Raw genomic sequence first — 25,763 nt, 5'->3', positions numbered from 1 at the left:
AGGAAAACATTAAAGTGTAAGGTTTTTCTACCGATATAATTCAGATCGGAGGTGCTGCCTCCTTATGCTAGTGTGCCTCACCACTTTAGGACCGCAGCCTTTAAAGACAGGCAGCATGGTAACTGCTGAGTGGACACTTTTTAAAGACACTCACTTTGTGGTACAAGCCACAAGGAATCCCACACACCTTGCTGCCTCCACTATACACAGAAAGCCCAGTGCACACAGAACCAGCATCATGTTTTTTGTTGATTGAAAGCAGATAGAATGTACTGATCGGTTTTCTATGATGTCCGGTGGGTTTGATCGCCAATCAGAATGTTCTTTATTCATCTTCATTTGCTAATCTTTGGCAGATGTCACTCCAGAGGGTGGCAGAGAAACACATATCTTTCCTCCACATCTATGTCCCCCACCCCCAGTCTTTTAACAAGGACACTTGGGCCATTTGTCATTTTGCTTTTTTGTTTATTTTTGTGTGTCTCCCCCGCAGTGTTTTGGGACATGCCAAAAAACTATTTTTTTAAGTTCAGGGGCACATGTGCAGGTTTGTTACATAGGTAAATTTGTATCATATGGGTTTGTTGTACAGATTCTTTCATCATCGAGGTATTAAGCCTAGTGCCCATTAGTTTATTTTTCCCGATCCTCTCCCTCCTCCCATCCTCCACCTCCAATAGGCCCCACTGTTGTGGTTCACCCTCTGCGTCCATGTGTTCTCATCATTTAGCTCCCACTTATAAGTGAGAACTTGTGGTATTTGGTTTCCTGTTCCTGTGTTAGTTTGCTAAGGATAATGGCCTCCAGCTCCATCCATGTTCCTGCAAAGGATATAATCTTTTTTTCTAATAGTTACATTGTATTCCATGGTATATGTGTACCACATTTCATTATTCAGTCTATCACTGATGGACATTTGGGTTAATTCTGTGTCTTAACATAGAATTGTGAATAGTTTGGCCATTATGAATAGTGTGACTATTGTGAATAGCATGGCAATGAACATACGTGTGCATGTGTCTTTATGATAGAATGATCTATATTCCTTTGAGTATATACTCAATAATGGGATTGCTGGGTTGAATGGTATTTCTGTCTTTAAGTATTTGAGGAATCACCACACTGTCTTCCACAATGATTGAACTAATTTACACTTCTACCAGCAGTGTATAAGCATTCCTTTTTCTCCACAACCTCACCAACACCTTTATTTTTGGACTTTTACATAATGGCCACTCTGACTGGTGTGAGACGGTATCCATTGTGGTTCTGATTTGCATTTCTCTAATGTTCAGTGATGTTTAGCTTTTTTTTCATATGCTTGTTGGCCCGATTTATGCCTTGTTTTGAAAAGTGTCTGTTCATGTCCTTTGCCCACTTTTTAATGGGGTTGTTTTTTTCTTGTAAATTTGTTTAAGTTTCTTATAAATGCTGGATATTAGAGCTTTCTCAAATGCATAGTTTGCAAAAATTTTCTCCCATTCTGAGGGTTGTTTACTCTGTTGATGGTTTCTTTTGCTGTGCAGAAGCTCTTTAGTTTAATTAGACCCCATGTGTCAATTTTTGCTTTTGTTGCAATTGTTTCGACACCTTTGTCATGAAATCTTTGCCCATTTATATGTCCTGAATGGTATTGCCTACATGTCCTGAATGGTATTTTATGGTTTTAGTTTGTACATTTAAGTTTTTAATCTATCTCGAGTTGATTTTGTATTTGGTATAAAGAAGGGGTCCAGTTTCAATCTTCTGCATACGGCTAGCTAGTTCTCACAGCAGCATTTATTGAATAGGGAATCCTTTCCCCATTGCTTGTTTCTGTCAAATTCGACGAACTATTAACATGGATCCCAGATGTTCATGTGCAGTCAGAATTCAGTAGTCTTTTTTTATTATTCTATTGATAGTAACCATCTCAATTCAGCCAACAGGAAAAAAGGATTTTTGTTCATAAGGAAGGAAAGAAATATTACAGTCCCTGAGCTCTAACTGTCCCTTGCCTTACTCTGTCTTAAGATTCAGGATCCCTCACTCAATTCCAGACACAAATAACAGGCCAGAAAAGAAATCGCTGCAGCTCAGGCAAGGCATGAACGTGCAGATGTTGTCTGATGCTGAAGAATTTTGTCAGACAATCAGTATGGACCGTGACATTGGTGGAAGAAATAAAAACCCCACTAGGGAAAGTTATGTTAAAACTCTGGTTCCCCTAACCCTGCCGTTCCAAAAGATGCTTTTATTTTTAGATTTCCTGCAAGATAGTTTCTTTTCTGGTCGTTTTTATAGAAACAAATCTCCAATGAGTATTACCTCCATCCCCACCCCCATACCCAGGATTTATGAAAGTCCACCTTGGGCAAAGCATGTATCAAAGATTTAAGGGATGGGTGAAAGGAGTCCTTTACCTTGTCCAGGCTGCTTTGCACTTGAGACTATAAACCCTCACAAGCTCCCTGGCCCCTGGCCTTCACTGATGCTTGGTCCTATGGAAGCACTGGTCACAGTTGGAAGGAAGCAGATATTTGCTGACTCAACATACAAGAGTGACCGGCATTTTTGGTGTTTAGAGCTTCACCTCAAAAGAACACATTAAGGTGTGTTTCAATTTTGTTAATAAAGGACTTTGAAGATGTTGAATATTATGTGAGTACTGAAATTTTCTTTTTCACTCAAACACTTTCTGGGTGGATGTGTGCTATTTGAATTGTTATGGTTAATTACTACTGGAAAGCATCAGTCAATTTTCTTGTTATCTTTGAGTATGTAATGACTTTCTGGCAAATTTCAGCATGGATATAAGCATCACGTATAAATGTGAAATGCACTTCATATAAGCCATAGCACTGGGATTGAATTTTAAAGTCTAGAACATACAAAAGTGTGTCCGTGAGGGATCTGCAGTTCTCTAGGAAAGGGCTCAAAGGAAAGTTACTGTTTGTAACAACATGCCAGCACCTGTAATCACTGCAGCAGTCAACTACAGGTGGGAAAAGGGAGGAAGCAAGACATTAACTTGGATAGTCTGTCAGTCTCTGGAGCCTTCCAGCAGGCCATGAATGGTCAGTGCAGAACGTTGTGCCCTTCCTGACAGCCCTCTGCCTAATCCCTGCCATCATGCTGCATTTTTCCTCTAGGGCAAAAATAAAGCAGTCATTTTCACACTTTGCAAAATAGTTCAAGCTTTTTGGATTTCCTTGCATTTTTTGTAGATGATTGGATTTGGGGATGCATTTGAAAAGCCATTCCCAGAACAGCAGCAAAATAGAAACAGCCATTGGGATGTAATGCCACCTTCCCTTCCAAAATAGCCACACAAATAACCAGTGCCTGACTACCAAGGGGCACCAATTTTACTCCTGATTTTATTCTGTATATGAGTTGCTTTAACCTTTAGGATGATTTGACCTCGACGCCTGCTCTTTGAGTTCCAGGTCAGGGTTGACAGATGTGTGGCCTTCGTGCCTCCTCTCTCTTGGGGTGCATGGCAGTTTGGATGGTGTTTTCCTGTTTGCTCACTTGGCTTTTTCCTTCCCACTCCTTCCTGGGGGCCTCGCGGGCTGGCAGCGCCGTGGTCCAGCAGCCCAACTGCAGAGCCTCAGTGCCTTCCAGCAAGGGCAGCAGTAGCAGCAGCAGCAGCGGCAGCAGCAGCTCCTCCAGCGACTCGGAGAGCAGCTCCGGATCCGACTCGGAGACCGAGAGCAGCTCCAGCGAGAGTGAGGGCAGCAAGCCCCCCCACTTCTCCAGCCCCGAGGTAAGCACTGCCTGGCTCAGGCCCCTCCTCTGCCCACTTCTGTCTCTATGAGGATAGCAAGTCCTGGCATGGTAGCCGTCACACTGCTGCAGGTCTCCTCCCTCCTGCAGAGCCCCAAGCCAGGGGCTGGACAGGAGGAGGCTGTGGGCTTTGGGCTCCACATTTTCCCCACGCTGTCCCCTCCTCACAGTCCCCTAATTACACAGCTTCCTTTGAAGTACAGAAACATCAACTTTCATTGCCCCCAAATCTCTATCTCGACTTTCAGAAATTTCCAAGTATGCTGTAAACATCATTGATAGGAAATAACCTGTGGCCTATGTCTCCCTCCGGGTCAGCCAGGGCAGTCACTGAACAGGGCCGCTCACTGCCTGGGAATTGTGGCCACCCATAAATCACAGGGAAAGGGGTTTTATGGATTGGACATGGTCAGATTCTTAGCTTTTTGCTGTTTGTCACAGATCAGAAGAACAAGGGCTATAAATATTAATAAAACCTTCTTAACTGTGTTTTCTTTGTGAAAATATAAAAAGAAAAATTAGCATCAGCCTACAAATAATAATGAAACCTTTTATAGCTATGATGAGTATCTATGTGGAAGATTTAGGTGCCTCCTACAAAAACATTAGAAGGTACCAATAAAAACCATTGCTATTTCTACTTTAAAGTAGAAAGGGGAAAATTAAATAGTAATTCAGAGCATGAGGTTTCTTGGGAGAGGGCCAGGAGAAACTTCTCCAGGCTGCAGAGCTCTAAGGATAGACTGTAATTTCTAAACAAGGAATAAAATACACACCCTTCTTGAGCGTGTAAACATTTGACATGACCATGATTGTCAGGTTTAATTTTTTACTTACAACCCTCTGTATTATTTGAGGGGGCAAATTTCTAAATAGCCTCTGAAATGGAACCAAACCCACTTCTACAAACCATTGCAGTGGGAAGGGAGCACCTCAATGGACCCAATCAGCCCCCCATCCCCAGCTTTTATGGCGATGACTTAGGCATTAGCACACTTGAAAGCAGTGGTGTTTCCATCTCAGGTTCACAGAGTGGCTCTTCAATTCCTTCATGTTTTTCTCCTCCCCACTTCTTTCAGGAGGCTGAGGCTTTTTGCAGGAGCACTGTGAAATCAGGGAGATTTTGTTTCTTCACAGCCCTCATTTTCTTTTTGGCACCTTTCTGCCCTGACTTAGGACTCTCCATTCATCCTGAACCAAGCCGTCTCGCCACGCTGTCCTTCCCATGAGGTTCTGTCTCTGCCTGTCCATCTATCTGTCCATCTATTTATCCACCCATCTACCTTTGTATAAGGGGAAGGTTCTTAGCAACATTAACCTTTGAAAACCTTAGGGTAAGATAACCTTGACTTTTCCCAGAAACTAAATTATTATTCCTTCAGCATAATTTCATTTACTCATTCACTAATTCATTCGCTCATTCAGAATTCATTCAATAAATATTTACTGAGCATAGGTCGCACAGTACTTGGCTCTGGAATACAGCGATTATATGACAGAAAATGTCCCTATCTTCATAGCTGACATTCTAATGGGGATGATTCGAATTGAAAAAATACAGGAGTTTACTAAAGTAGAGGAGTTAAGCAGGATTCAGAAGCCTGCTTTATGCTGTACTTCATGGAGAAATTCCAGAATATTTAGTTATAAGAAATAGCTGAGTCCCAGGGACAGGGCAAGGACAGGGCAGGCAGGGGGCATGTCCAAAAAGTGTGTGTGTCTGTGAAGATCACTCATCCAGCCTCCTCCTTGTGACTTTGCAGGTTAAATTCATGAACGTTCATTTTTATTCTCATGCCAAAATGTAGGTCCTAGAGCTCCCGCGTTGGCTGAAACCTCATTTAAGAGCAGTACAGTTATAAAGTGCTTTAAGCAAATGCTTTCTAAATGTCACTGAGATAATTACAAAGACCTGAACTCCTGCGTGATGAAAGGAGGCTCTTGTCATTTCTTCCAGCAGCTATCAGAGGCCCCTCACTAAGGAGAGGGGGCAAGAGCCTCCTAAAGGAGTCAGTCCTAAAAGTTTAAGTCACCTGAGGCCACACGTGGTTTTGAATTCCTGGCTTCCCTACGCAAAGGACTGCAGAAGCGGCAGGTGATGTATTAGCCACACTGCCCGTTCTTTCTTTCTGCAGGAAAGAAATGTATTTGTTGGAATAAAAGTAAAGTTATTCTAACATTTTTCCTAAGGATAATACAAATACATACACCCTTAGGAAGAAAATGAGTTTGCAGACTGCAAATGACAAAGGCAGGAAGTAACATCACCCTGCCTGTCCTCCGCAGCCTCGCTGCCTGGCTGTGGCAGTGCTGGCTCAGGTCACCTTAGAGAGAGCAGTAAGATTCCTTTTCCTGAACCACACATGACAGTCGGGCTCTTCATAGCCATGCACCTCACATTCCGCTGCTCAGATCCATGTGTGCTGCTTTGAAGCAGAAAGCTTCTGTTCCTCACTCCCCTGCTGTAACATCCTGCTGTGGGCCTAGGAGGCGCCCTGCATTCTCCTCACCATGTGCCAGCACTCAGAACACCCACTGGGCTCAGCTGAGTTGCATAGATGTCCTTTCTGGCTGTGTGTGTTGAGAGCCAGTTTGTTTCATGTAAATCACTGTAGTATGGTAATGCCATGTTCCTGCGTAGCATGGAGGGGCCCTCTCTGTGGCATGATGTGGGCTTCATTGGTCTCAGACTACTTCTCACTGGAATCTAATCTGCTTTCCGAGCATTGTACAGCCTCTTATACCAGAGCTTTGCAGGGGAAGCTGCTTTTCCACTCAGCTAACACGTTGCCCCCACACACGGAGCTCCCTCAACCTTTGTTGGGCATGTAATAAATATTATGTGAAGAAAAAATGCCTGGACACATAATCTTGAGGCGATCCGGGATAAAATAGGTTTATCCCACCTCTTTACTTACAGAATCATCACCCAGCCCTTAACTATTGCTCAGGTATACTGTGTTTTCTACTGTGGCACTTCCCAAATTCATCTGACTCTGGAAACCCATCTTCGTAGGATAGAGGAGCTAAAAGCACATTTTGGAAAATGCTGCCCTAGATTATTCTTAAAAATCAGCAGAAATGTGATTCAAGTTGCTCACTAATTCAACAAGCTTCTCATTTATTAGGTGCCTGTGCGGTCTCTGGCAGTGGGTACTTGAAGGATTTAGATGAAGCGGGGCCAGAGTGCATGGTGAAAAGCTGGTGCATGAGTCAGAGGGAAGATCAGTTAGGCAGGAGAGTCACGGCTGAAAATATAAAGCAGCGAGCCAGCAAACAAACAAGAACCTTGAGCAGAAACCCTAGGTGGGCAGCTCAGGAAGCAGACTGTGGCCAGCCACATACCAGTGGACTGGCGTCTGCAGCCTGAGTTTCCCCTCCTCACCGCTACTATATTCTGTGTCCTTGAAGCTTCCTTGGCCACAATTGCCTCATTTCCAGAATGGCACACATTCCTGCCCTGGCTAATCTGTGAGGTTGTGGGGGGAAAAATGATGGCGATAAAGGAATAAATGATACAACTGGAGTGACAGCTCATTGTGAATTGCTCTTATTAGGAGGAGAGCCATAGTAATCTGCCTCCCTGACCTAGTATAGATGCTGCAAGGGATACTAAAGAAACCAGAGACCTGCCCCTCACCTGAAAGAAGCATTTGGCTTTTTTGAAGACACAAGACATATATGCATATGAAACAAATATAAACATCAAAAGACAACGCGATTGAGTGCAACAGAGGGCAACAAGTACTGTTTGGAGTGTTCTTGGTGTTTTCACCAAAATTAAGATCTCATTCTGTCATTTTAAGTTGAAGACCGACATTTCTCAAAGGAATGCAGCCTCCCTTTCATGAGGCTATGCCAAATAGTGGTTTGGAGACACGGCGATGCAGCAGCGGAGACCATTGGTCTTTAAAGCTAGATGAGTACAAAGTCAGTCTTGGTGGAGCCCAGTAGCTTAGCAGCTCTGGGTATATCCCTTAGCCTCTCTGAGCCTCATCTACAAGTTAAGGGTGATAACATTTCTTATCTGTAAAGGTTAAATGAGATAATACATGTGAAGTGGGAGTTAAAGTGTAGGTATTCTGGCAATGAAAGATGATTGCAAGATAATGGACGCCCTTGAACGCCAGCCTTAGGAATTTGGATTTTGTTTGAGAGGCAATAGGAGGTTATTGTAGATCCTTGAGAAAAAAAAGTAAGATTTAGTGATGTGTTGAAAGTGGTACTTCAAACTGATTTCTTCAGCTGTGAAGTGCAGAAAAAATGACCCTAAAGCATACCATACAGTGAGCCTGTACTAAATGTATTAAATTCTGCCCTTCTGTTAATGCTCCTACTAGGAAGTGTCAGTGTGAATTTTCCCATAGGCAGCTGTGTTTGGGCCACAAACAGACTTCCATGTTCTCTCACATAGGAGATATGAGCTGTAGAAGGCTCCGGATGGTGGCAGTGAGGGAGAGCTAGTGTGACACGCAGTGGCGGGGCCAGCGTGAGGGCTGTGTTCTGCCTTATGTGTGTTTGCCCTCTCCCAATATGTGTACCCTTTCTGCAGGAGGCCCCTTTGGCATCCATTCATATTTACTGTGCCCCATTTGTCTAGGGAAGCTGAGGCACAGGTGAAGGCACTGACTTAATGAGAGAAATGGGGGTTGAGGGAGACAAAATTAGAAGTCATTGATTTTTGCCACCAAATTAGTTTTCAGGCACTCTCAGCTAATCTCAGGGGAGACAAGGGATTCCCCGTTGGCCGAGAAACTGTTCCGTATCCCGCTGTCCTGCTTTCTCTGGCCATGGGAGGGCATCTACCACTGCCACATGCACTGGCCGTGCTCCATAGGTTTCCCATGTTCCCTTTCTCTAGAGAAGCCACATAAAGCGAGGTCATGATTTACATAGAACTTATAGGTGTAAAAACGATCTCTCTTTCTACTCGTTTGCATATTTCTCTGGAGCCCCTGGTTCTGTTGGCAGCATGAAAACAAGCAAAAAAAAAGTCATGTCAAAGACCAGAATTGGTGTCAGGGCCAGGGGATTCCCCCCTCCCCACCTGCACTCTAGGATGGCTTCTGCGTCCTCACAGCCCATGGAAGGGGCCTCCATCCTCATTCTGGCCTCCACTGAAATTTTCTTGCTTCTCCAAGTTACCAGACACCCTGTGCCAGTCTGCCCTGAAGTGCAGTTGGTCCCATCTGGTTTGGGACAACCGGCTGGATGTCCACCGTCCCTGCTATAGCTCTGATTGCCTGATCCCAATGCTCTGTGGCCAATTTCTCTCGGCCCCAGCCCACTCTGGCCCATCAGAGGCTTCCCATTTCCCTGAGCTGTGCCCCGGACTCAGCCAGGGCCCCTGAGTCTGTGATAGAGCGCTCTCCTCCCCTCCTCAGATCCTTAATGCCTGAGGTGAGGCCCAGAGCCCTGAGTTCTGCTCTTAACACAGGCCTCACTGTTGAAAAACAAACCTTGATATTTCAGAGGAAGCTTTTCAAATTTACTATGTTGTTTTAATGTGTGTGTGTGTATATATATATATTTTTTTTTATTGCGTTTTAGGTTCGGGGGTGCATGTGAAGAACATACAAGATTGTTGCATAGGTATATACACGGCAATGTGGTTTACTGCCTTCCTCCCCATCACCTATATCTGGCATTTCTCCCCAGGTTATCCCTCCCCAACTTCCCACCCCACACTGTCCCTCCCTTAGTTCCCCCCCACAGACCTCAGTGTGTGATGCTCCCCTCCCTGTGTCCATGTGTTCTCATTGTTCAACACCCACCTATGAATGAGAACATGCGGTGTCTGATTTTCTGTTCTTGTGTCAGTTTGCTAAGGATGATGGTTTCCAGGCTCATCCATGTCCCTACAAAGGACACGAACTTATCGTTTTTTATGGCTGCATAGTATTCCATGGTGTATATGTGCCACATTTTCCCTGTCCAGTCTGTCATCGATGGGCATTTGGGTTGGTTCCAGGTCTTTGCTATTGTAAACAGTGCTGCAATGAACATTGGTGTGCATGTGTCCTTATAGTAGAATGATGTATAATCCTTTGGATATATACCCAGTAATGGGATTGCTGGGTCAAATGGAATTTCTATTTCTAGGTCCTTGAGGAATCGTCACACTATCTTCCACAATGGTTGAACTAATTTACACTCCCACCAACAGTGTAAAAGTGTTCCTATTTCTCCACATCCTCTCCAGCATCTGTTGTCTCCAGATTTTTTAATGGTCACCATTCTAACTGGTGTGAGATGGTATCTCAATGTAGTTCTGATTTGCATGTCTCTGATGACTAGTGACGATGAGCATTTCTTCATATGTTTGTTGGCCTCATATATGTCTTCTTTTGTAAAGTGTCTGTTCATATCCTTCGCCACTTTTGAATGGGCTTGTTTTTTGCGTGTAAATCTGTTTTAGTTCTTTGTAGATTCTGGATATTAGCCCTTTGTCAGATGGGTAAATTGCAAAAAAAATTTTTCCCATTCTGTGGGTTGCCGATTCACTCTAATGACTGTTTCTTTTGCTGTGTAGAAGCTGTGGAGTTTGATTAGGTCCCATTTGTCTATTTTGGCTTTTGTTACCATTGCTTTTGGTGTTTTAGCCATTAAGTCCTTGCCTATGCCTATGTCCTGAATGGTTTTGCCTAGGTTTTCTTCTAGGGTTTTTATGGTGTTAAGTCTTACATCTAAGTCTTCAATCCGTCTGTAATTTTAGTGTAAGGTGTCAGAAAGGGGTCCAATTTCTGCATTCTGCACATGGCTAGCCAGTTTTCCCAACACCATTTATTAAACAGGGAATCCTTTACCCATTGCTTGTTTTTGTGAGGTTTGTCAAAGATCGGATGGTCAAATTTATTATGTTAAGATATTTTTTCTCTGGCAACAGATCCAATTTGCTCTAGACTTGAACTGATCAAGTTTGAAGTATGGAGCTAAGCAGTGTCTTCTTACTCTAGCCTGGTATCTGGTCTCCCTAAAACAATGCATGCCACAAATTCGAAAGGTGGAAGGCCATAGGGAAGGAAAAACACATCACCTTAATCAGCCAAAATATTTTACTGATTTCAATTTGTGAAATTGAAAATACTCTGGCCAAAATTCTAGACTTCCCAATACACCTGTTTTCTCTTAATAATCATAATTCTGGATAAATAGACTTTTCTTAGACATCAGCATTTACTCCCTATAAAATTATTGGATTGGTCCTTAATTTTTCTTTTCTGAGACATAGATTCTTAAAGACACAACTGAAAACTACAGACCTCTTCCAGTAACGAAATGCGTGTACACATTTCCCATCCATTTCAGGGCATTCCCTGGCCATCCCACACCCACAACCCTAGAGCCAACCTGTGGGCCACAGTTCAAAACCAGTGACTGTCATGAGTTGCTATAAGTTAGCAAAACTGCTTGCAGGAAAGGTTTCCATCTCAACTCCATGTCTGAAATAGTTTTGGCAAAGTGTGATAGACGCAGGTTGAGGATAGACTGACCCAGTCAGGCTGCCAAAGATGCGCAAGTCCCATTGAAATAGTTCTATGTGCAAAACAAGCCACCTTCCCAAGGTCTTTGCTCCTACCACCAAACAACGACAGCCTGCCTGCCTTCAACACGTAACTCATGTGTTAATTGTTTGGGATTATAGGTTCCACTTAGTCCTCTCTTCAGATCTCCCCAAATTTTAAGTCTCACCAAAGAAAACAAGTGATTTAATGCTTAGGACATCTAAACTAATCTCCAGTTAAGTTTTGGGGAATCTCAAGTTCACATATGTATAATTACTTTTTTAAAAATCTATACTAACACTCAAAAGTACTAGGAAATGGGTTCTAACGAGGCACAATGCTTTCCTTATTTTTCCAAGGAGACTTCAAACTGCTGCAAGGACATTTAGTGCCATGGGCCGATAAGGACAGCATCATCCAGGCATCCTGAATGCCACATGCGGCTGCCGCACACACTTAATGCTTCTGTTTTCCTTTTGCTTCTAGCCCATTCGTTTTCTGCACATACACTTAGAGGAGTAAGTCAAGATAAAAACAGCCAGGCCCCTTTTAAGTGAGCCTTTAATGAAAGATGTTTTGTTTGTTCGCCGGTTTTCTGTTTTCAGGCTGAACCAGCATCTTCTAACAAGTGGCAGCTGGATAAATGGCTAAACAAAGTTAATCCCCACAAGCCTCCTATCCTGATCCAAAATGAAAGCCACGGGCCAGAGAGCAATCAGTACTACAACCCAGTGAAAGACGACGTCCAGGACTGTGGGAAACTCCCCGACATTTGCCAGCCCAGCCTGAGGGAGAAGGAGATCAAGAGCACCTGCAAGGAGGAGCAGAGGCCGAGGACAGCGAACAAGGCCCCTGGGAGTAAAGGCGTGAAGCAGAAGTCCCCGCCCGCGGCCGTGGCGGTGGCGGTGAGCGCAGCCGCCGCGCCGCCCGCAGTGCCCTGTGCGCCCACGGAGAACGCACCCGCCCCCGCCCGGAGGTCAGCGGGCAAGAAGCCCACCAGGCGCACCGAGAGGACCTCGGCCGCGGACGGCGCCAACTGCCACCGGCCCGAGGAGCCCGCGGCCGCGGACGCGCTGGGGGCGAGCGTGGTGGTCCCCCCGGAGCCCACCAAAACCAGGCCCTGCGGCAACAGCAGAGCGAGCCACCGCAAGGAGCTGCGCTCCTCCGTGACCTGCGAGAAGCGCCGCACGCGGGGGCTGAGCAGGATCGTCCCCAAATCCAAGGAGTTTATTGAGACAGAGTCGTCATCTTCGTCCTCCTCCTCGGACTCCGACCTGGAGTCCGAGCAGGAGGAGTACCCTCTGTCCAAAGCACAGGCCGTGGCTGCCTCTGCCTCCTCCGGGAACGACCAGAGGCTGAAGGAGGCTGCTGCCAACGGGGGCAGTGGTCCCAGGGCCCCTGTAGGCTCCATCAACGCCAGGACCACCAGTGACATCGCCAAGGAGCTGGAGGAGCAGTTCTACACGCTGGTCCCCTTTGGCCGGAACGAACTTCTCTCCCCTCTAAAGGACAGTGATGAGGTCAGGTCTCTCTGGGTCAAAATCGACCTGACCCTCCTGTCCAGGATCCCAGAACACCTGCCCCAGGAGCCTGGGGTCTTGAGCGCCCCTGCCACCAAGGACTCTGAGAGTGCACCACCCAGCCACACCTCGGACACTCCTGCAGAAAAGACTTTGCCAAAATCCAAGAGGAAACGCAAGGTAGGCCTGGGGCTGACTGGGTCGGAGGGGCATGGAGGGGAAGGGGCTGTCTCTTAACTTGTGGGTACCTGGGGCAGAGCACCCACAAGCTGCTGGTTGGGACCATAGGCTGCCACAGGAGTTTTGTGCGTCCTTACCTAACACACACTTCTAGAGTACTTTCTATATCCAGACACTGTTGTAAGCAGTTAACATCTAATTTGGGTGAGTCCTTAGAACTGCTCAGTGAGGGAAGTACTATTATAATCCTTTTTTTTGGAGGGGGGAGGGAGTTTTGCTCTGTTGCCCAGGCTAGAGCGCAATGGCACGATCTCTGCTCACTGCAACCTCTGCCTCCCAGGTTCAGCTGATTCTCATACCTCAGCCTCCCAAGTATCTGAGATTACAGGCATCAATCACCACCCCACCTAATTTTTTTGCATTTTTAGTAGAGATGGGATTTCACCATGTTGGTCAGGCTGGTCTTAAACTCCTAACCTCAGGTGATTCACCCACCTCAGCCTCCCAAAGTGTTCGAATTACAGGCATGAGCCACCGTGCCCGGCCTATTATCCCTATTTTATAGTTATAGATAATTAAGCCTTGTCCCACTGCATGTCAAAATAGGAAATATTTATCTAGTGTGTGCACATGCAGCTGGAGGCATAGCCTGTGAGAAAGCTAAACACATGAAGAACCCCACTCTTTGCCGGGAGGAATGGGATGAGATGACATGGATGATGGGATCACTCATTGACCCAAAAAGCCAGTGGCCTCACTAAGTTCAAGGCTGTGGCAGGTGAAAATGAATACAGCAGACCCTGATGTAGCATCAGAACCAGCAGCTGTTGCTTTCCATGGCATTGATCAAGGAGAACTTCATGGTGGAGGGGCCCTGAAAACGACTCTGAAGAGGAGAGATATTTGAGTACATCCAGGCTCAGGGATGGAAGCGGTGAGACCAGGGAGTGAGAAGGCAATGCAAGGACAGGGGGAGCTATGGGGCATCTCTGGCAGCAGACATTGAACGCACAGCCCATTTCAAAGGTTTTTGTACAGGGGAATACCTTAATCACCCATTAAAGCCAATTCTGAGGATTTTTAACCCCTTCTGTTAATGTATCTTCAAAAGTAATTTTTACCGCAGTGAAAAATGCAGCGGGTGACAAACCAAGATCTCAATACTCATGGATAGCTCCAAATTTAGGACAAAGTTTTCAGTAACAACAGCTCACAGGTATATAGGTCCCCATGATGGTGCTGCTCCAGACACTTTATACATGTTAAATCATTTCATCCTTATGACTTTATGAGGCAAATATTATTGTCAAGCCCGTTTTACAGAGAGGAAACTGAGGCTCAGAGGCCCTAAAGCAATTTGCCCAAGGTTGCGTAGGTCCTAAGGGGCTGAGCCAGGAATGAACCCAGGCTGTTTGGCTTCAAAGTGTCACAATAAGAAATCAGTCTGAGGTTTATATATTTTCCATTTTTCTAAAGGCAGCCTAGTCTTATCAATAAAAAAAGACTGAACACGTACGTTTCACAGCTATTTTGAATCCCTGATTGAGAGGGGGACTAAGGAGTACAGCTTGTTACCTTGTCCTGGCCACAATGAATGTATTCCTCAGTTTGTAAGTGTGCATGGAGAAGGCACACAGTCTCCTTTTTTATGACAGTCATCTTTGTGACCTAAGGGCACCTACGACCAGAGAAATTTATTCTAAAATCCAGGCCAGGCACGGTGGCTCGCGCCTCTCATCCTGGTACTTTGGGAGGCTGAGGTGGGCAGATTGCCTGAGCTCAGGAGTTTGAGACCAGCCTGGGCAACATGGTGAAATCCCATCTCTACTAAAATACAAAAAATTAGCCGGGCATGGTGGTGAACGCCTATAGTCCCAGCTACTTGGGAGGCTGAAACAAGAGAATCACTTGAACCTGGGAGGCAGAAGTTGCAGTAAGCTAAGACCGCGCCATTTCACTCTAGCCTGGGCAAAAGTAAGACTCCACCTCAAAATAAATAAATAAATAATATAAAAAAGTACCAAAGGATGTGGTTCTGCACATGGTATTAATAACATTAACTAATTTATCCCTATAAAGTAGAATTTGAAGCCCTTGCAAGAAAGCTCATGAAAAGAAATATCTTCAAGGGGCAGCTTTTTGTTTTTCCTTGGTATGGATGCAAAGATAATTTTATAAAGAGACCCCAACATAGTTTCCACCCAGCAGTGGCCATTAGTCTGCAGTGGGTGCCCATGGTTGGTTCCCATTGCCCTGAGAGTGCTCACATCTAATGGAAAGTATGTGGATTTTCACACCAAAGTCACCTGACCTCAAATCCCATCTTTACCATTTACCTCCTACAAGATCAGCTTTTCATGGGCCCAATGCATGGGACCACACTGGTGTGCATCGATACAGGACCTCTTGGAGTTGAATGCTTATGGCTGCCATCTTGAAATTTTTCCTTTTATCTTTCAATTTGTGATGCTGCAAATTGATGGCACATGTGCAGGGGCATATGGAACTTTGAATCAATGCGTTCCCACCTACTGCCTGTTTCTGCCGGGCAGGTTCTGCCTGCTCTTCCACCTCCTGGTACCCTGGGCCCTAAGCAGTCTCCCCCTTCCCATCTTGGTCCGGGGACCATTGCTGCCCTCACCCCAAGAAGGGCCTAGGTGCAGGCATAGGATGGCTCTTGGCCAACCTTGATCCAGGTAGTGAGACATTCCAAAGGGGGTCTTGCAATGCCCTGGTGGCTGCCCGTTCACTGTGGGTTGTTGGGGAAATGCCTGACTGGACTCGGGCACCATAACTAGGGCCTCTGATTGGCAGGAGAGGAACACCCACACTGGTGGGCTGCACACTTATGCCTCGTCCCAGGGCAGACATGGCTCTTAAGAGGCTACACTCGCCACCCCACCCGAAGGTATCCCCATGCCCAAAGAAGTACAACACATATAGCAAATACTGTAGACACCCCTGTGGCAGAGACTAAAAGAAAGGAAAATATTTTCTAGTTGAGGGCTTTATAACATCACTCTTTTCTTGCTTTTTGAACAAGGGGACCAGCATTTTCATTTTGCACTAGACTCAGAAAGTTATGTAGGGTCCTTGGCCTCCTGGGTGACCTTAATCAGGTGACCTTACTTTCTCTGAACTTCAATTTCTCCATCTAGAAAATGCTGACATCTTTGCAGGAGTATTGTCAGATTCACACAATATGTTCAAACAATGGAAGTCAGTAACACATGTCAGCTCATTTATTCCCTACCCGCTGTTCCTCCTGCGGTTTTTCTCTGTACACCCTGTCTTCCTTATTACTTGCTGGTGCTCAATCTTTGTTGAGCATAGGAATCAATCAATCAGTTAATCATCTGGGAATGAGTGTGGCTGTTATCTCTGGAATGGATGGCTAGATGAATAGGCTGATGGAAATATGCACATACATGAAATATGCAGAGACAGACATTGGTAACATATAGACAGATGGGAAATATATATAGCTGCCCAGGCATACAGAGTTTGCTAGAGAGAGAGAGATGTGCAGAAAGATGTACATAAAATTCCATAATAAACTGTGTTTAAATAGTTGTATTATGGCCATTTTTAACTTAAAAAACTTCATTTATACTAAGCCTGACACCTGGTGGTACTCATAAAATCTAATGAATCATCATTAAACACAGACACAAGAGAAGTGAAAGAACATTTTTATAGTGCTCTTTACTTGGTATTCTGGGCATTAATATCCCAGTACTGGGTGCTGGAGATGGGACCCTATAGACCTGGCTGTCAAACTTGTGGAGTCTCACCCTGCTGGAGCCCTGGAGCTAATTTGGGCGCTCCATGGGGGCACTATTACAGTGTGGGCATCTGGGAGCCCCTGTGGCAGAGACTGTGTGGCAAAATCCCAGCCAGAGCAAGAAGGTCAGAGTGTTTCTCTCTTTGGGGCTGGCACTTGTCTCCTGGAAAACACTACAGACAGCCCTGAGGATACCATCCTAGGTTCCTGCTATCTCATGGAAAATGGAACTTTCCGAACGTATTTGTGTTGCACCCTAACACATCTAAAGTTAAACAGAGGCTGGCCTGATAGCCCACGCCTGCCAAACCGGCACTTTGGGAAGCCAAGGTGGGAGAATCACTTGAGCCCAGGAGTTTGAGATCAGCCTGAGCAACATGGCAAAACCCCATCTCTACAAAAAAAAAAAAAAAATACAAAAAATTATCCAGGCTTGGTGGCACACACCTGCAGTCCCAGCTACTCTGGAGGCTGAGGCAGGGGAATCGCCTGAGCCTGGGAGGTCAAGGCTGCAGTGAGCCATGATCGCACAACTGCACTCCAGCCTGAGTGACAGAGCAAAACTCTTATCTCTAAATAAATAAATAAAATTAAACACAATCATGGCAACAAGGATCCAATCAAAGTACTGTTTGAGAAAAAGGTACTTTATGGATTCTAAGATGTCATGGGATGGTAACTGTAAACTAGAATTAAGGCACCAAGAGATAACAGCCTCTGCTTGCAGATCACAAAAGGCAAGATTTTTTTTTTTTTTGAGATAGTCTCGCACTGTCGCCCCAGCTAGAGTGCAATGGCGTGACCTTAGCTCACTGCAAACTCCGCCTCCTAGGTTCAAGTGATTCTCCTGCCTCACTCAGCCTCCCGAGTAGCTGGGATTACAGGTGTCTGCCACCACGCCCCACTAATTTTTTTTTGTATTTTTAGTAGAGATGGGGTTTCACTATGTTGGCCAGACTGGGACTCAAACTCCTGACCTCATGATTCACCTGCCTTGGCCTCCCAAAGTGCTGGGATTACAGGCATGAGCCACCACGCCCGGCCAAGAGGCAAGAATTTTTAAAGCAGAAAAGTCCAAGTGTACCACTGCCCTTACGGCATGAATCCCAGAGAACACACACTTGCTGTACCTTATTCTGATACCAAGAAATGCCAAGGTGAGTGCCACTGGAGCTGCAGTGAAAACAGACCAGGGCTGCTTTGGGAGGCCTAAATTCTGGGCCTGTTGATGGCAGAGCAGTTTCCAGAATTCCCAAAATGTTGAATCATGGTGTCGTGTCGTGCATCGCCTCTCCAGCAGCTGTTAATTGTGAAACCAACAGATTTCATCCTTGCTTGTTGAGGAGCTGATGGGGAAGCTATGGCAGAGGCACAGCCGCACAGGCTGCTCTTCAGGGAAGCTGGGTGAGCGGGGCTCCCAGGAGGCCTCGCTCTGTGGAAGTCGGTGCCTGGGAGCTCATAATAACCTCTTGAAATCCAGAGCTGATTGACTTTAGCTTATTCCCAAACAGTGTGACATCGAAGACAACTACAGGGAGATCAAGAAGGCCCAGGGAGAGAAAGAGAGCTCTTCAAGACTGGCCACCTCTGCCAGTAATACTTTGTCTGCAAACCACTGCAACATGAACATCAACAGGTACGTGCATTTCCTCCAAAGTGGAAGTGAGCTGGAGGGATCTCTGGGTCTGAAAGTCACCTGCCGCGTTGGAGGAGGGTCTGGCTTTTTGAGGACTGCTCTGGTCTAGGTCTGCAGACTTCCCTCCCTCCATTAACCCAAGTCTTATTATTATGGCTACACAGTGCCTCACACTATAGCTCCCAATAGTCATGCAGGGTGCTTGTCTATAACCAAAGACAAGCTACTAGTTACATACAGCTCTGCACTCCCCAAGATATGCCCTTCCCCCAAAAAAAGCTTAATAACTGAATTTCAAATCAGTATTTTAATGGCAACCGCTAAACTCATAAGAACACTAAGCTTATTACACAGATGAAGAAAAACACACTTCAAGCTGAATCTCCATGTGAAACACCTAAAGCAATTAATTGGATATAGACTAAAATTGTGGTTTTAGAAGGGTCCATGCTCCCAAGGTTAAATGGTCACCCAGACACTCCTCTCAAGGGGTTCCACATGGACCCACCCAACACTGAATCCCCTCTGTGATAAATGGCTTGCTAGCAAGGCAAGATCCCAGGTATTTATTAGAAACGAGCAGCTTATCAGTCATAAAAGCTCTTTCTATTTTGAAATACCACAGCACGGAAACCACTTTTCCTCTCAAAGACACTCCTCACCCTCCCTGACCATATACATAGAATTTTAAAGGGAGATGAATGTCTCAGCACAACACATAAAAATGTAAACTGAAAGGTTAGGAAAAGATGTAGAGCGGTGCTAAAACTCAGCGAGGAAATTGGAGAGCGAGGGTGCACACACGCAGGCCCACTGCAGAGCAGGATCACCTTGGAAGGAAGGCGAGGGCTGCCCCTGCGCGCTGCCCACTCCTCAGTCCTCTGTGCAGGGTAGATGGCAGCCCAGAATATTGGGAAAGGGGAAATGGGAAATTGTGGTCCCAAAATATTTTTAAATGTCTGGTATTGTTATGTATGTGCTTGTTAATGCACTAAATAACCTTTCTAGCTGATCTGGTGGCTTCCATAATTTCTTAGCAGTGAGGAATACAAACCATATGTCTGCACAACTGCAATATGATATGAAAATAGCTGTGATTTGGCTGGGCGCAGCAGCTCACACCTGTAATCCCAGCACTTTGTGAGGCTGAGGTGGGTGGATCACAGGTCAGGAGTTTAAGATCAGCCTAGCCAATATGATGAAACCCCATCTCTACTAAAATTATATTAAAAATTAGCCAGGCATTGGTGACGCGCACCTGTAGTCCCAGCTACTCAGGAGGCTGAGGCGGGAGAATCGCTTGAACCCAGGAGGCAGAGGTTGCAGTGAGCCAAGATTTCGTCACTGCACTCCAGCCTCGGTGACAGAGTGAAACTCTGTCTCAAAAAAAAAAAAAAAAGAAAATAGCTGTGAGTGATTCCTCCTGATGACACAATCACAGGTTAACACTACTCCTGCTAAACCATGACTCTGGTTTCATACCTTTACTCATAGTTGAAAGAAATGTTCTATTTCAGTGAGAGGTTAGTGAAAATGAAGAGGTCACGTCTCCATTCAAGTTATTGGACCCTGGGTTAAAAAACTCTTGCTCTAGAGACAGCCTGGCTAGTTCTGATGGTTTTATTTATGTTAAGTAGTGACACAATGGATACAAAATGCTTAGAGTTCTTTCTGGGAAAGGTGGTCTGTGTACCTCTGGAATTGTGATTACTACTATCAAGTTTTACCAGTGCTGTACAGCAGTCCCAGAGAAGGAGATTGCCAATTTCAAAGAAGAGCTCCAAAGAAAGTTTCTTTGGTCAACTTGAATATATATATAAACTTGCAGTGATGAAAAAAGGGCAATCATACGATGTCCATGATAATATTTAATATCATAGTTTCATTTTCCATGCACTGTAAAAATCATGAAGTACGTCAAATAATAGAAACCAAGGAAAAGGTCTTTTTTTACTCACATTTCAAGAAACAATTCGTTTCTCAAGCTGTCCACATTATCTTCAACATCAGCATTTTCGCCATCAGTAGATGAGCAACTTTTGATTCTCCCAAAGCACTTTTGCATAACACATCCTCTCTGTTGTTAGACACACACTGCATTTGGAACCAGAAATCTATCACCAGAAATTCTATCCCCACATGTATCCATTTGCATAACATTAAGAACCGGGGTTTTGTCATTTGTTCTAGTGGCCTGTGTTTATAATTTCTCTGCCGTGACCACCAGCTAAGGAAATTGCTTTGCGAAGTGACTTTAATGGCTTGTTTGCGGTGATAACCAATACGTGCAATTAAGAGAGCCCAACCCCAAGAATAATAAGTAAATCTTTGTTAGATGCCTTTACCATTTTTTAACGGACTCTACCAGGTGACCTCTATAATTATCCTAAATTGGCGATGACTGAGTTTATTTCAGACTAACCTGTCTTCCCCAAACAATACTTCTTTAAAGTAATAGAGCCCTAACAATGTAATAAACATTGCAAACTCAAATATAAGTGAATCCCTCTTCACTGATGGTTGATTTTGGAGAACATTATATTCAAGCACAGACAATAGTTTTGAAGGTAAAATAAGAAGTGAGGAATCAGAAACTATAACTTCTCACCCTTTTTATATTCTAGGTTTAATCTGACCAATCCCTGGTTAAGTCATAAACTCACATATTAAGAATTTGCTTCACATATTGCAGGTTGTTCTCTGGTTTTAGTAGTTTCTATATAATATTTAGTACAAGCTCAGATAAGAGAGCAAAAGTCTTTTTAGAAATGTAGAATTCGGGCCTGTAATCCTGGCACTTTGGGAGGCCAAGGCAGGTGGATCACCTGAGGTCAGAAGTTCAAGACCAGCCTGGCCAAACAGTGAATCCCCATCTCTGCTATACAAAAATTAGCCAGGCCTAGTGGCAGGCACCTGCAATCCCAGCTACTTGGGAAGCTGAGGCAGGAGAATCCCTTGAACCTGGGAGGCAGAGATTGTAGTGAGCCGAGATCATGCCATTGCACTCCAGCCTGGCGACAAGAGCAAAACTCCATCTCAAAAAATAAAAAGAAATGTAGAATTCTGCCAGGCACAATGGCTCACACTTGTAATTCCAGCACTTTGGGAGGCTGAGGCACCTTGGGTCCAAGAGTTCAAGACCAGCTTGGGCAACATGGTGAAACCCCATCTTTTCAAAAAATATGAAAAATTAGCCAGGTGTCATGGTACATACCTATTGTCTCTGCTACTCAGGAGGCTGAGGTGGGAGGATTGCTCGAGCCCAGGAGGTTAGGGCTACAGTGAGCCAAGATCCGGCTACTGCTCTCTAGCCTGGACAACAGAGCCAGACCCTGTCTCAAAAAATTAAAAAAAAAGAAATGTAGAATTTGTTTATTGTTGTTCATTGACTTTCCCACTGCTTGTTGCTTATGCTTGTTAGGGAAACAGTAAGTTGTTTGTTGGGTAATTTGAGATTCTTGGATAAAGAATTCGGAAAATGAAAGTGTTGTTATTCTTCGTCATGTTCTTTGGTCCTAGCTCCAGAATTACTATTCATCCTGATAGAGAAAAGAAACGATGAGTGACATTTGCTTATTGTTTGTTATAGTCCTAATGCCATTAACTTGTTTCCTGGTACAATAATTCCCAAAAACCTCCTCCTACAAGCAGGTCCCAGTTGGGTGGTTTGGGTCATATGAAAACATTTACCTTTCCCTGTGCTAACTCTGTGACATTCCGTTACTATAATTTCCTTTTTCAGCGTGGCAATACCAATAAATAAAAATGAAAAAATGCTTCGGTCGCCCATCTCACCCGTGTCTGATGCATCTAAACACAAATACACCAGCGAGGACTTAACTTCTTCCAGCCGACCTAACGGCAACAGTTTGTTCACTTCAGCCTCTTCCAGCAAAAAGCCGAAGGCCGACAGCCAGCTGCAGCAGCCTCACAGTGGAGACCTCACGGTTCGTTGATGTTCTTCCTTTCCTATTTGAAACCAAAATGAAATTGAGCACCCCTAAGCTCTGTCTCTAACCTAGCACAGTCTGAACACATGCTTGAGGTCCCTTGAGAATTCCTGAATGCAGCCCACTTCTAGCAAGACTCAGCAGAGGACAGCCCCCTTTACCCTCCCAACAGAGAGCGGGAAAGAAGAACCCTTAGGGGGAATTCTAAGCCTCTGTTGCTTAGGCAGGATTTCATTTTTCCTTCTGTAAAGAAAAGACCAAAAATAATATAGCATCCCGCAACAAAGTAAATTAGGAGTTTGAACCAACCAACCTTTCTATTGGGAAGTATTTCTTACCCTAGGAGAAAGTTAAATCTGGGATTGAAACCCCACACCAAAATCTACAGGGCCCCCACTTCACGTTTATTGGCCAGTGTCTCAGCCACAGTGGGGGACCCCTACCACCACCCCTTTTCCGGTGATCTCACTGGTGATTCCAGCATACCCCAGGGGAAGAGCAAGGGACTTGGGTTCAGAGTCTGACCTCATCTCTTAGCTACAGTGTGATCTTGGGCCAGTTGCTTAATCTCTCTGCTCCTGTTTCTTTACCTGTAAAATGGTAGTGATAAAATTTAAGAGACAATATTATGAAAAGACCCTGGTCGGGCATGGTGGCTTATGCCTGTATTCCCAGTACTTTGGGAGGCTGACGCGGGTGGATCGCTTGAGGTCAGGAGTTCAAGACCAGCCTGGCCAACATGGTGAAACCCTGTCTCTACCAAAAATACAAAAATTAGCAGGACGTGGTGGCAGGCGCCTGTACTCCCAGCTACTCGGGAGGCTGAGGCACAAGAATTGCTTAAACCTGGGAGGCGGAGGTTGCAGTGAGCTTAGATCTCACCACTGCACTCCATCATGGGCGACAAAGCAAGACTCTGTCTCAAAAAAAGAGACTCCAACACCTAGGGTCACCTATGCAATTAACACTACATGTTAGTTCTGTGCTGGCCCTTAACAGCCAGTGGCCCTGGACCACTCATCCTTTCAGGAACTTTAGTTACTTCCACACCCTCCCCCGTGGTAATCACTGTGCCTTTCAAAACCAGCTGGGTGACTGGGCATGGTGGCATGTATCTGTAATCCCAGCTTCTCAGGAGGCTGAGGCAGGAGAATCACTTGAACTGGGGATTTGGAGGTTGCAGTGAGCCGAGATTGTGCCCATGCACTCCAGCCTGCACAACAGAGCAAGACTCCATCATTTAGAAAAAAAAAAAAAAACTAATTGGGCTTTGTAAGGCAGGGAGTGATATGAGACTTAAGAACAGGACTCTGCAAAGAAAGATGATGGAGGGAGCAGTGTGTAACACTTTATCCATGAATTAAAGATTATTAAAAGTTGCAGGAAGTTCTCACAAGAGCCTAAATCTTACAACATCCTCAGGAACTTCTTTGTACACCCTCACTTGGGAGCAGTGGTCTTTAATTCTAGACTGAAATAATTGGGGAAAACCTATGCTAGAAAAACATGGAACAAAAAGCCACCAATTCAAGTTTTTTTATTTGCCTCTATATCCTTATGTCATGAGCAACTATGATATGCAGAAAACTGTAAACCAAATATAGATTTTATTTAGTTACTCTTCACCAAACAGGTGCTTATTCAGTAAGTACCTAACTACGTGCCGGGCACTGTGCTGAGCACCAGAGATGCAGTAACAATCCGGAAGATTCCATCTGTGCCCGCATGAAGCTTATGTTTGGCTGGGGAGAGAGCCTTAGACAGGGGATCACACACATCCATGATTTACCACGGGCTTGAATTAGTCCTGGAGTGGCAGACTTTTTCTGCGAAGCAGGCTTTGACATTTTGGACTAAGTAATTACTTGTGATGGGGCTGTCCTGAGCAACGTACGATGTTTGGCAGCATCCCTGGCCTCCACCCAGTAGTTGCTATCAGCACCTACTCACACTGGTGACAACTAAAAATGTCTCCAGGCATTGTCAACTTGCCCCCAGTTGAGAACTGCTGCTGTAAAGAGTTCGATAAATAACTTCAACGTTTGTGGGCTGCACGATCTCCATCCCAGCTACTCAACTTTGCCATTGTAGCAGGAAAGCAGACAGTAGATGAATACATAGGCAGGATTGGAAAATGTTCTTTACAGAAAGGGCCAGGTTAGACTCCCTGGCCATAGATTGCTGACCCCTAGAGGCAAAGAACATTACAGGCGGAGGAAGCAGCAAGTGCAGAGGTCCAGAGAAAGAACTGGACACCGGCTCCGAGTCTGGGGCACAGAGGCCATAGGCAAGCATGGCTGAGGGGCCGCTTGGCTGAGATTGCTCCTTTTACCAAAAGCAGGTAGACACCACTGGAGAAGTTTAAGAACAATTTTTAAATGTTGACATCTGAGTTTCCTGGTCTTCTGTAACAGTAGACTCTAACCCTTACAGTGTTACACATAAAAGCAGTCTATACTTAAAAAAGCATTTGTATACACTCAATTTTAATTACTTCAGAGAAACCATTTGCATTTCCTAACCACAGACTGTGGTTTTATGATCCATGTGTTTAGCACACAATAGGTGCCGTGTAAATGTTTGTATCCCTAGTAATGTGATTTTTAAAAATTTTCCACAGACTAATGTGTTCCTCATATATATTGCATATAACACATTATGTATATATGTTTTTTTTTGTTTTTTTGTTTTTTTGTTTTTGAGATGGAGTTTTGTTCTTATTGCCCAGGCTGGAGTGCAGTGGTTCGGTCTTGGCTCACTGCAACCTCTGCCTCCTGGGTTCAAGCGATTCTCATGCCTCAGCCTCTCCCGAGTAGCTGGGATTATAGGGCACCCACCACCATGCCCAGCTAATTTTTGTATTTTTAGTAGAGATGAAGTTTTGCCATGTTGGCCAGGCTGGTCTTGAACTCCTGACCTCAGGTGATCCAAAGTGCTGAGATTACAAGTGTAAGCCACCGAGCCCAGCCTAAAATATATTGTTTAAGTAACTCCTAGTGGTTCCCATTGACTCCTTCTGGTCTTCACAGACAGCCAAGGAGAGCCAGCAAGCCTGTGAACTGAGTGACTTCTCTTTTGCTAGAGGCAATGATGGTGAATGGTTCTGAAAGTGTAATTCCAGAATCGCAGGTGATCTCGGCATTCGCATCACCAGGAACCAGACAGAAGGGCAGATTCTAGAGTTCCACCCAGCCCTGCTGAATCCCAGACTCTCAGGGTGGGGCCCAGCAATCTGTGCTTTCACCAGCCCCCTGGAGGATGCTGATGAAAACTGAACTGGCCAGTCTCCAGTCTAGCCGACTGGGGAAAGTAGGCATCTACACCCTAAGCTCTGGCCTCCAACACAGTCACTGAGCGTGGGCAAGTTGTTGAACCTCACCAAGCCTGTTTCTGGATCTGTGTGAGTGGACATCATGACTT

At 45.1% G+C, this 25,763-nt stretch overlaps 1 protein-coding gene across 6 annotated transcripts in view; it reads left to right on the top strand.

Annotated features, from left to right (window-relative positions):
- AFF3 (AF4/FMR2 family member 3) overlaps positions 1-25,763 on the top strand; it is a 618,932-nt gene that overhangs the window by 559,305 nt on the left and 33,864 nt on the right. For all 6 annotated transcript variants that reach the window (XM_032255274.1, XM_032255272.1, XM_032255273.1 and 3 more), the window contains 4 exons: positions 3,562-3,748; positions 11,879-12,973; positions 18,269-18,393; positions 22,136-22,340. In XM_032255274.1, coding sequence (XP_032111165.1) covers positions 3,562-3,748; positions 11,879-12,973; positions 18,269-18,393; positions 22,136-22,340 — 1,612 coding nt within the window. The remainder of the gene's footprint in view (positions 1-3,561; positions 3,749-11,878; positions 12,974-18,268; positions 18,394-22,135; positions 22,341-25,763) is intronic.

This window comes from Sapajus apella, unplaced genomic scaffold (genome assembly GCF_009761245.1).
Source record: "Sapajus apella isolate SASKATOON/1434 unplaced genomic scaffold, GSC_monkey_1.0 scaffold89, whole genome shotgun sequence".
NCBI classification, from domain to species: domain Eukaryota; kingdom Metazoa; phylum Chordata; class Mammalia; order Primates; family Cebidae; genus Sapajus; species Sapajus apella.
The sequence above is the reverse complement of the archived record's forward strand: the minus strand, read 5'-3'. Positions and strand labels throughout refer to the sequence as shown.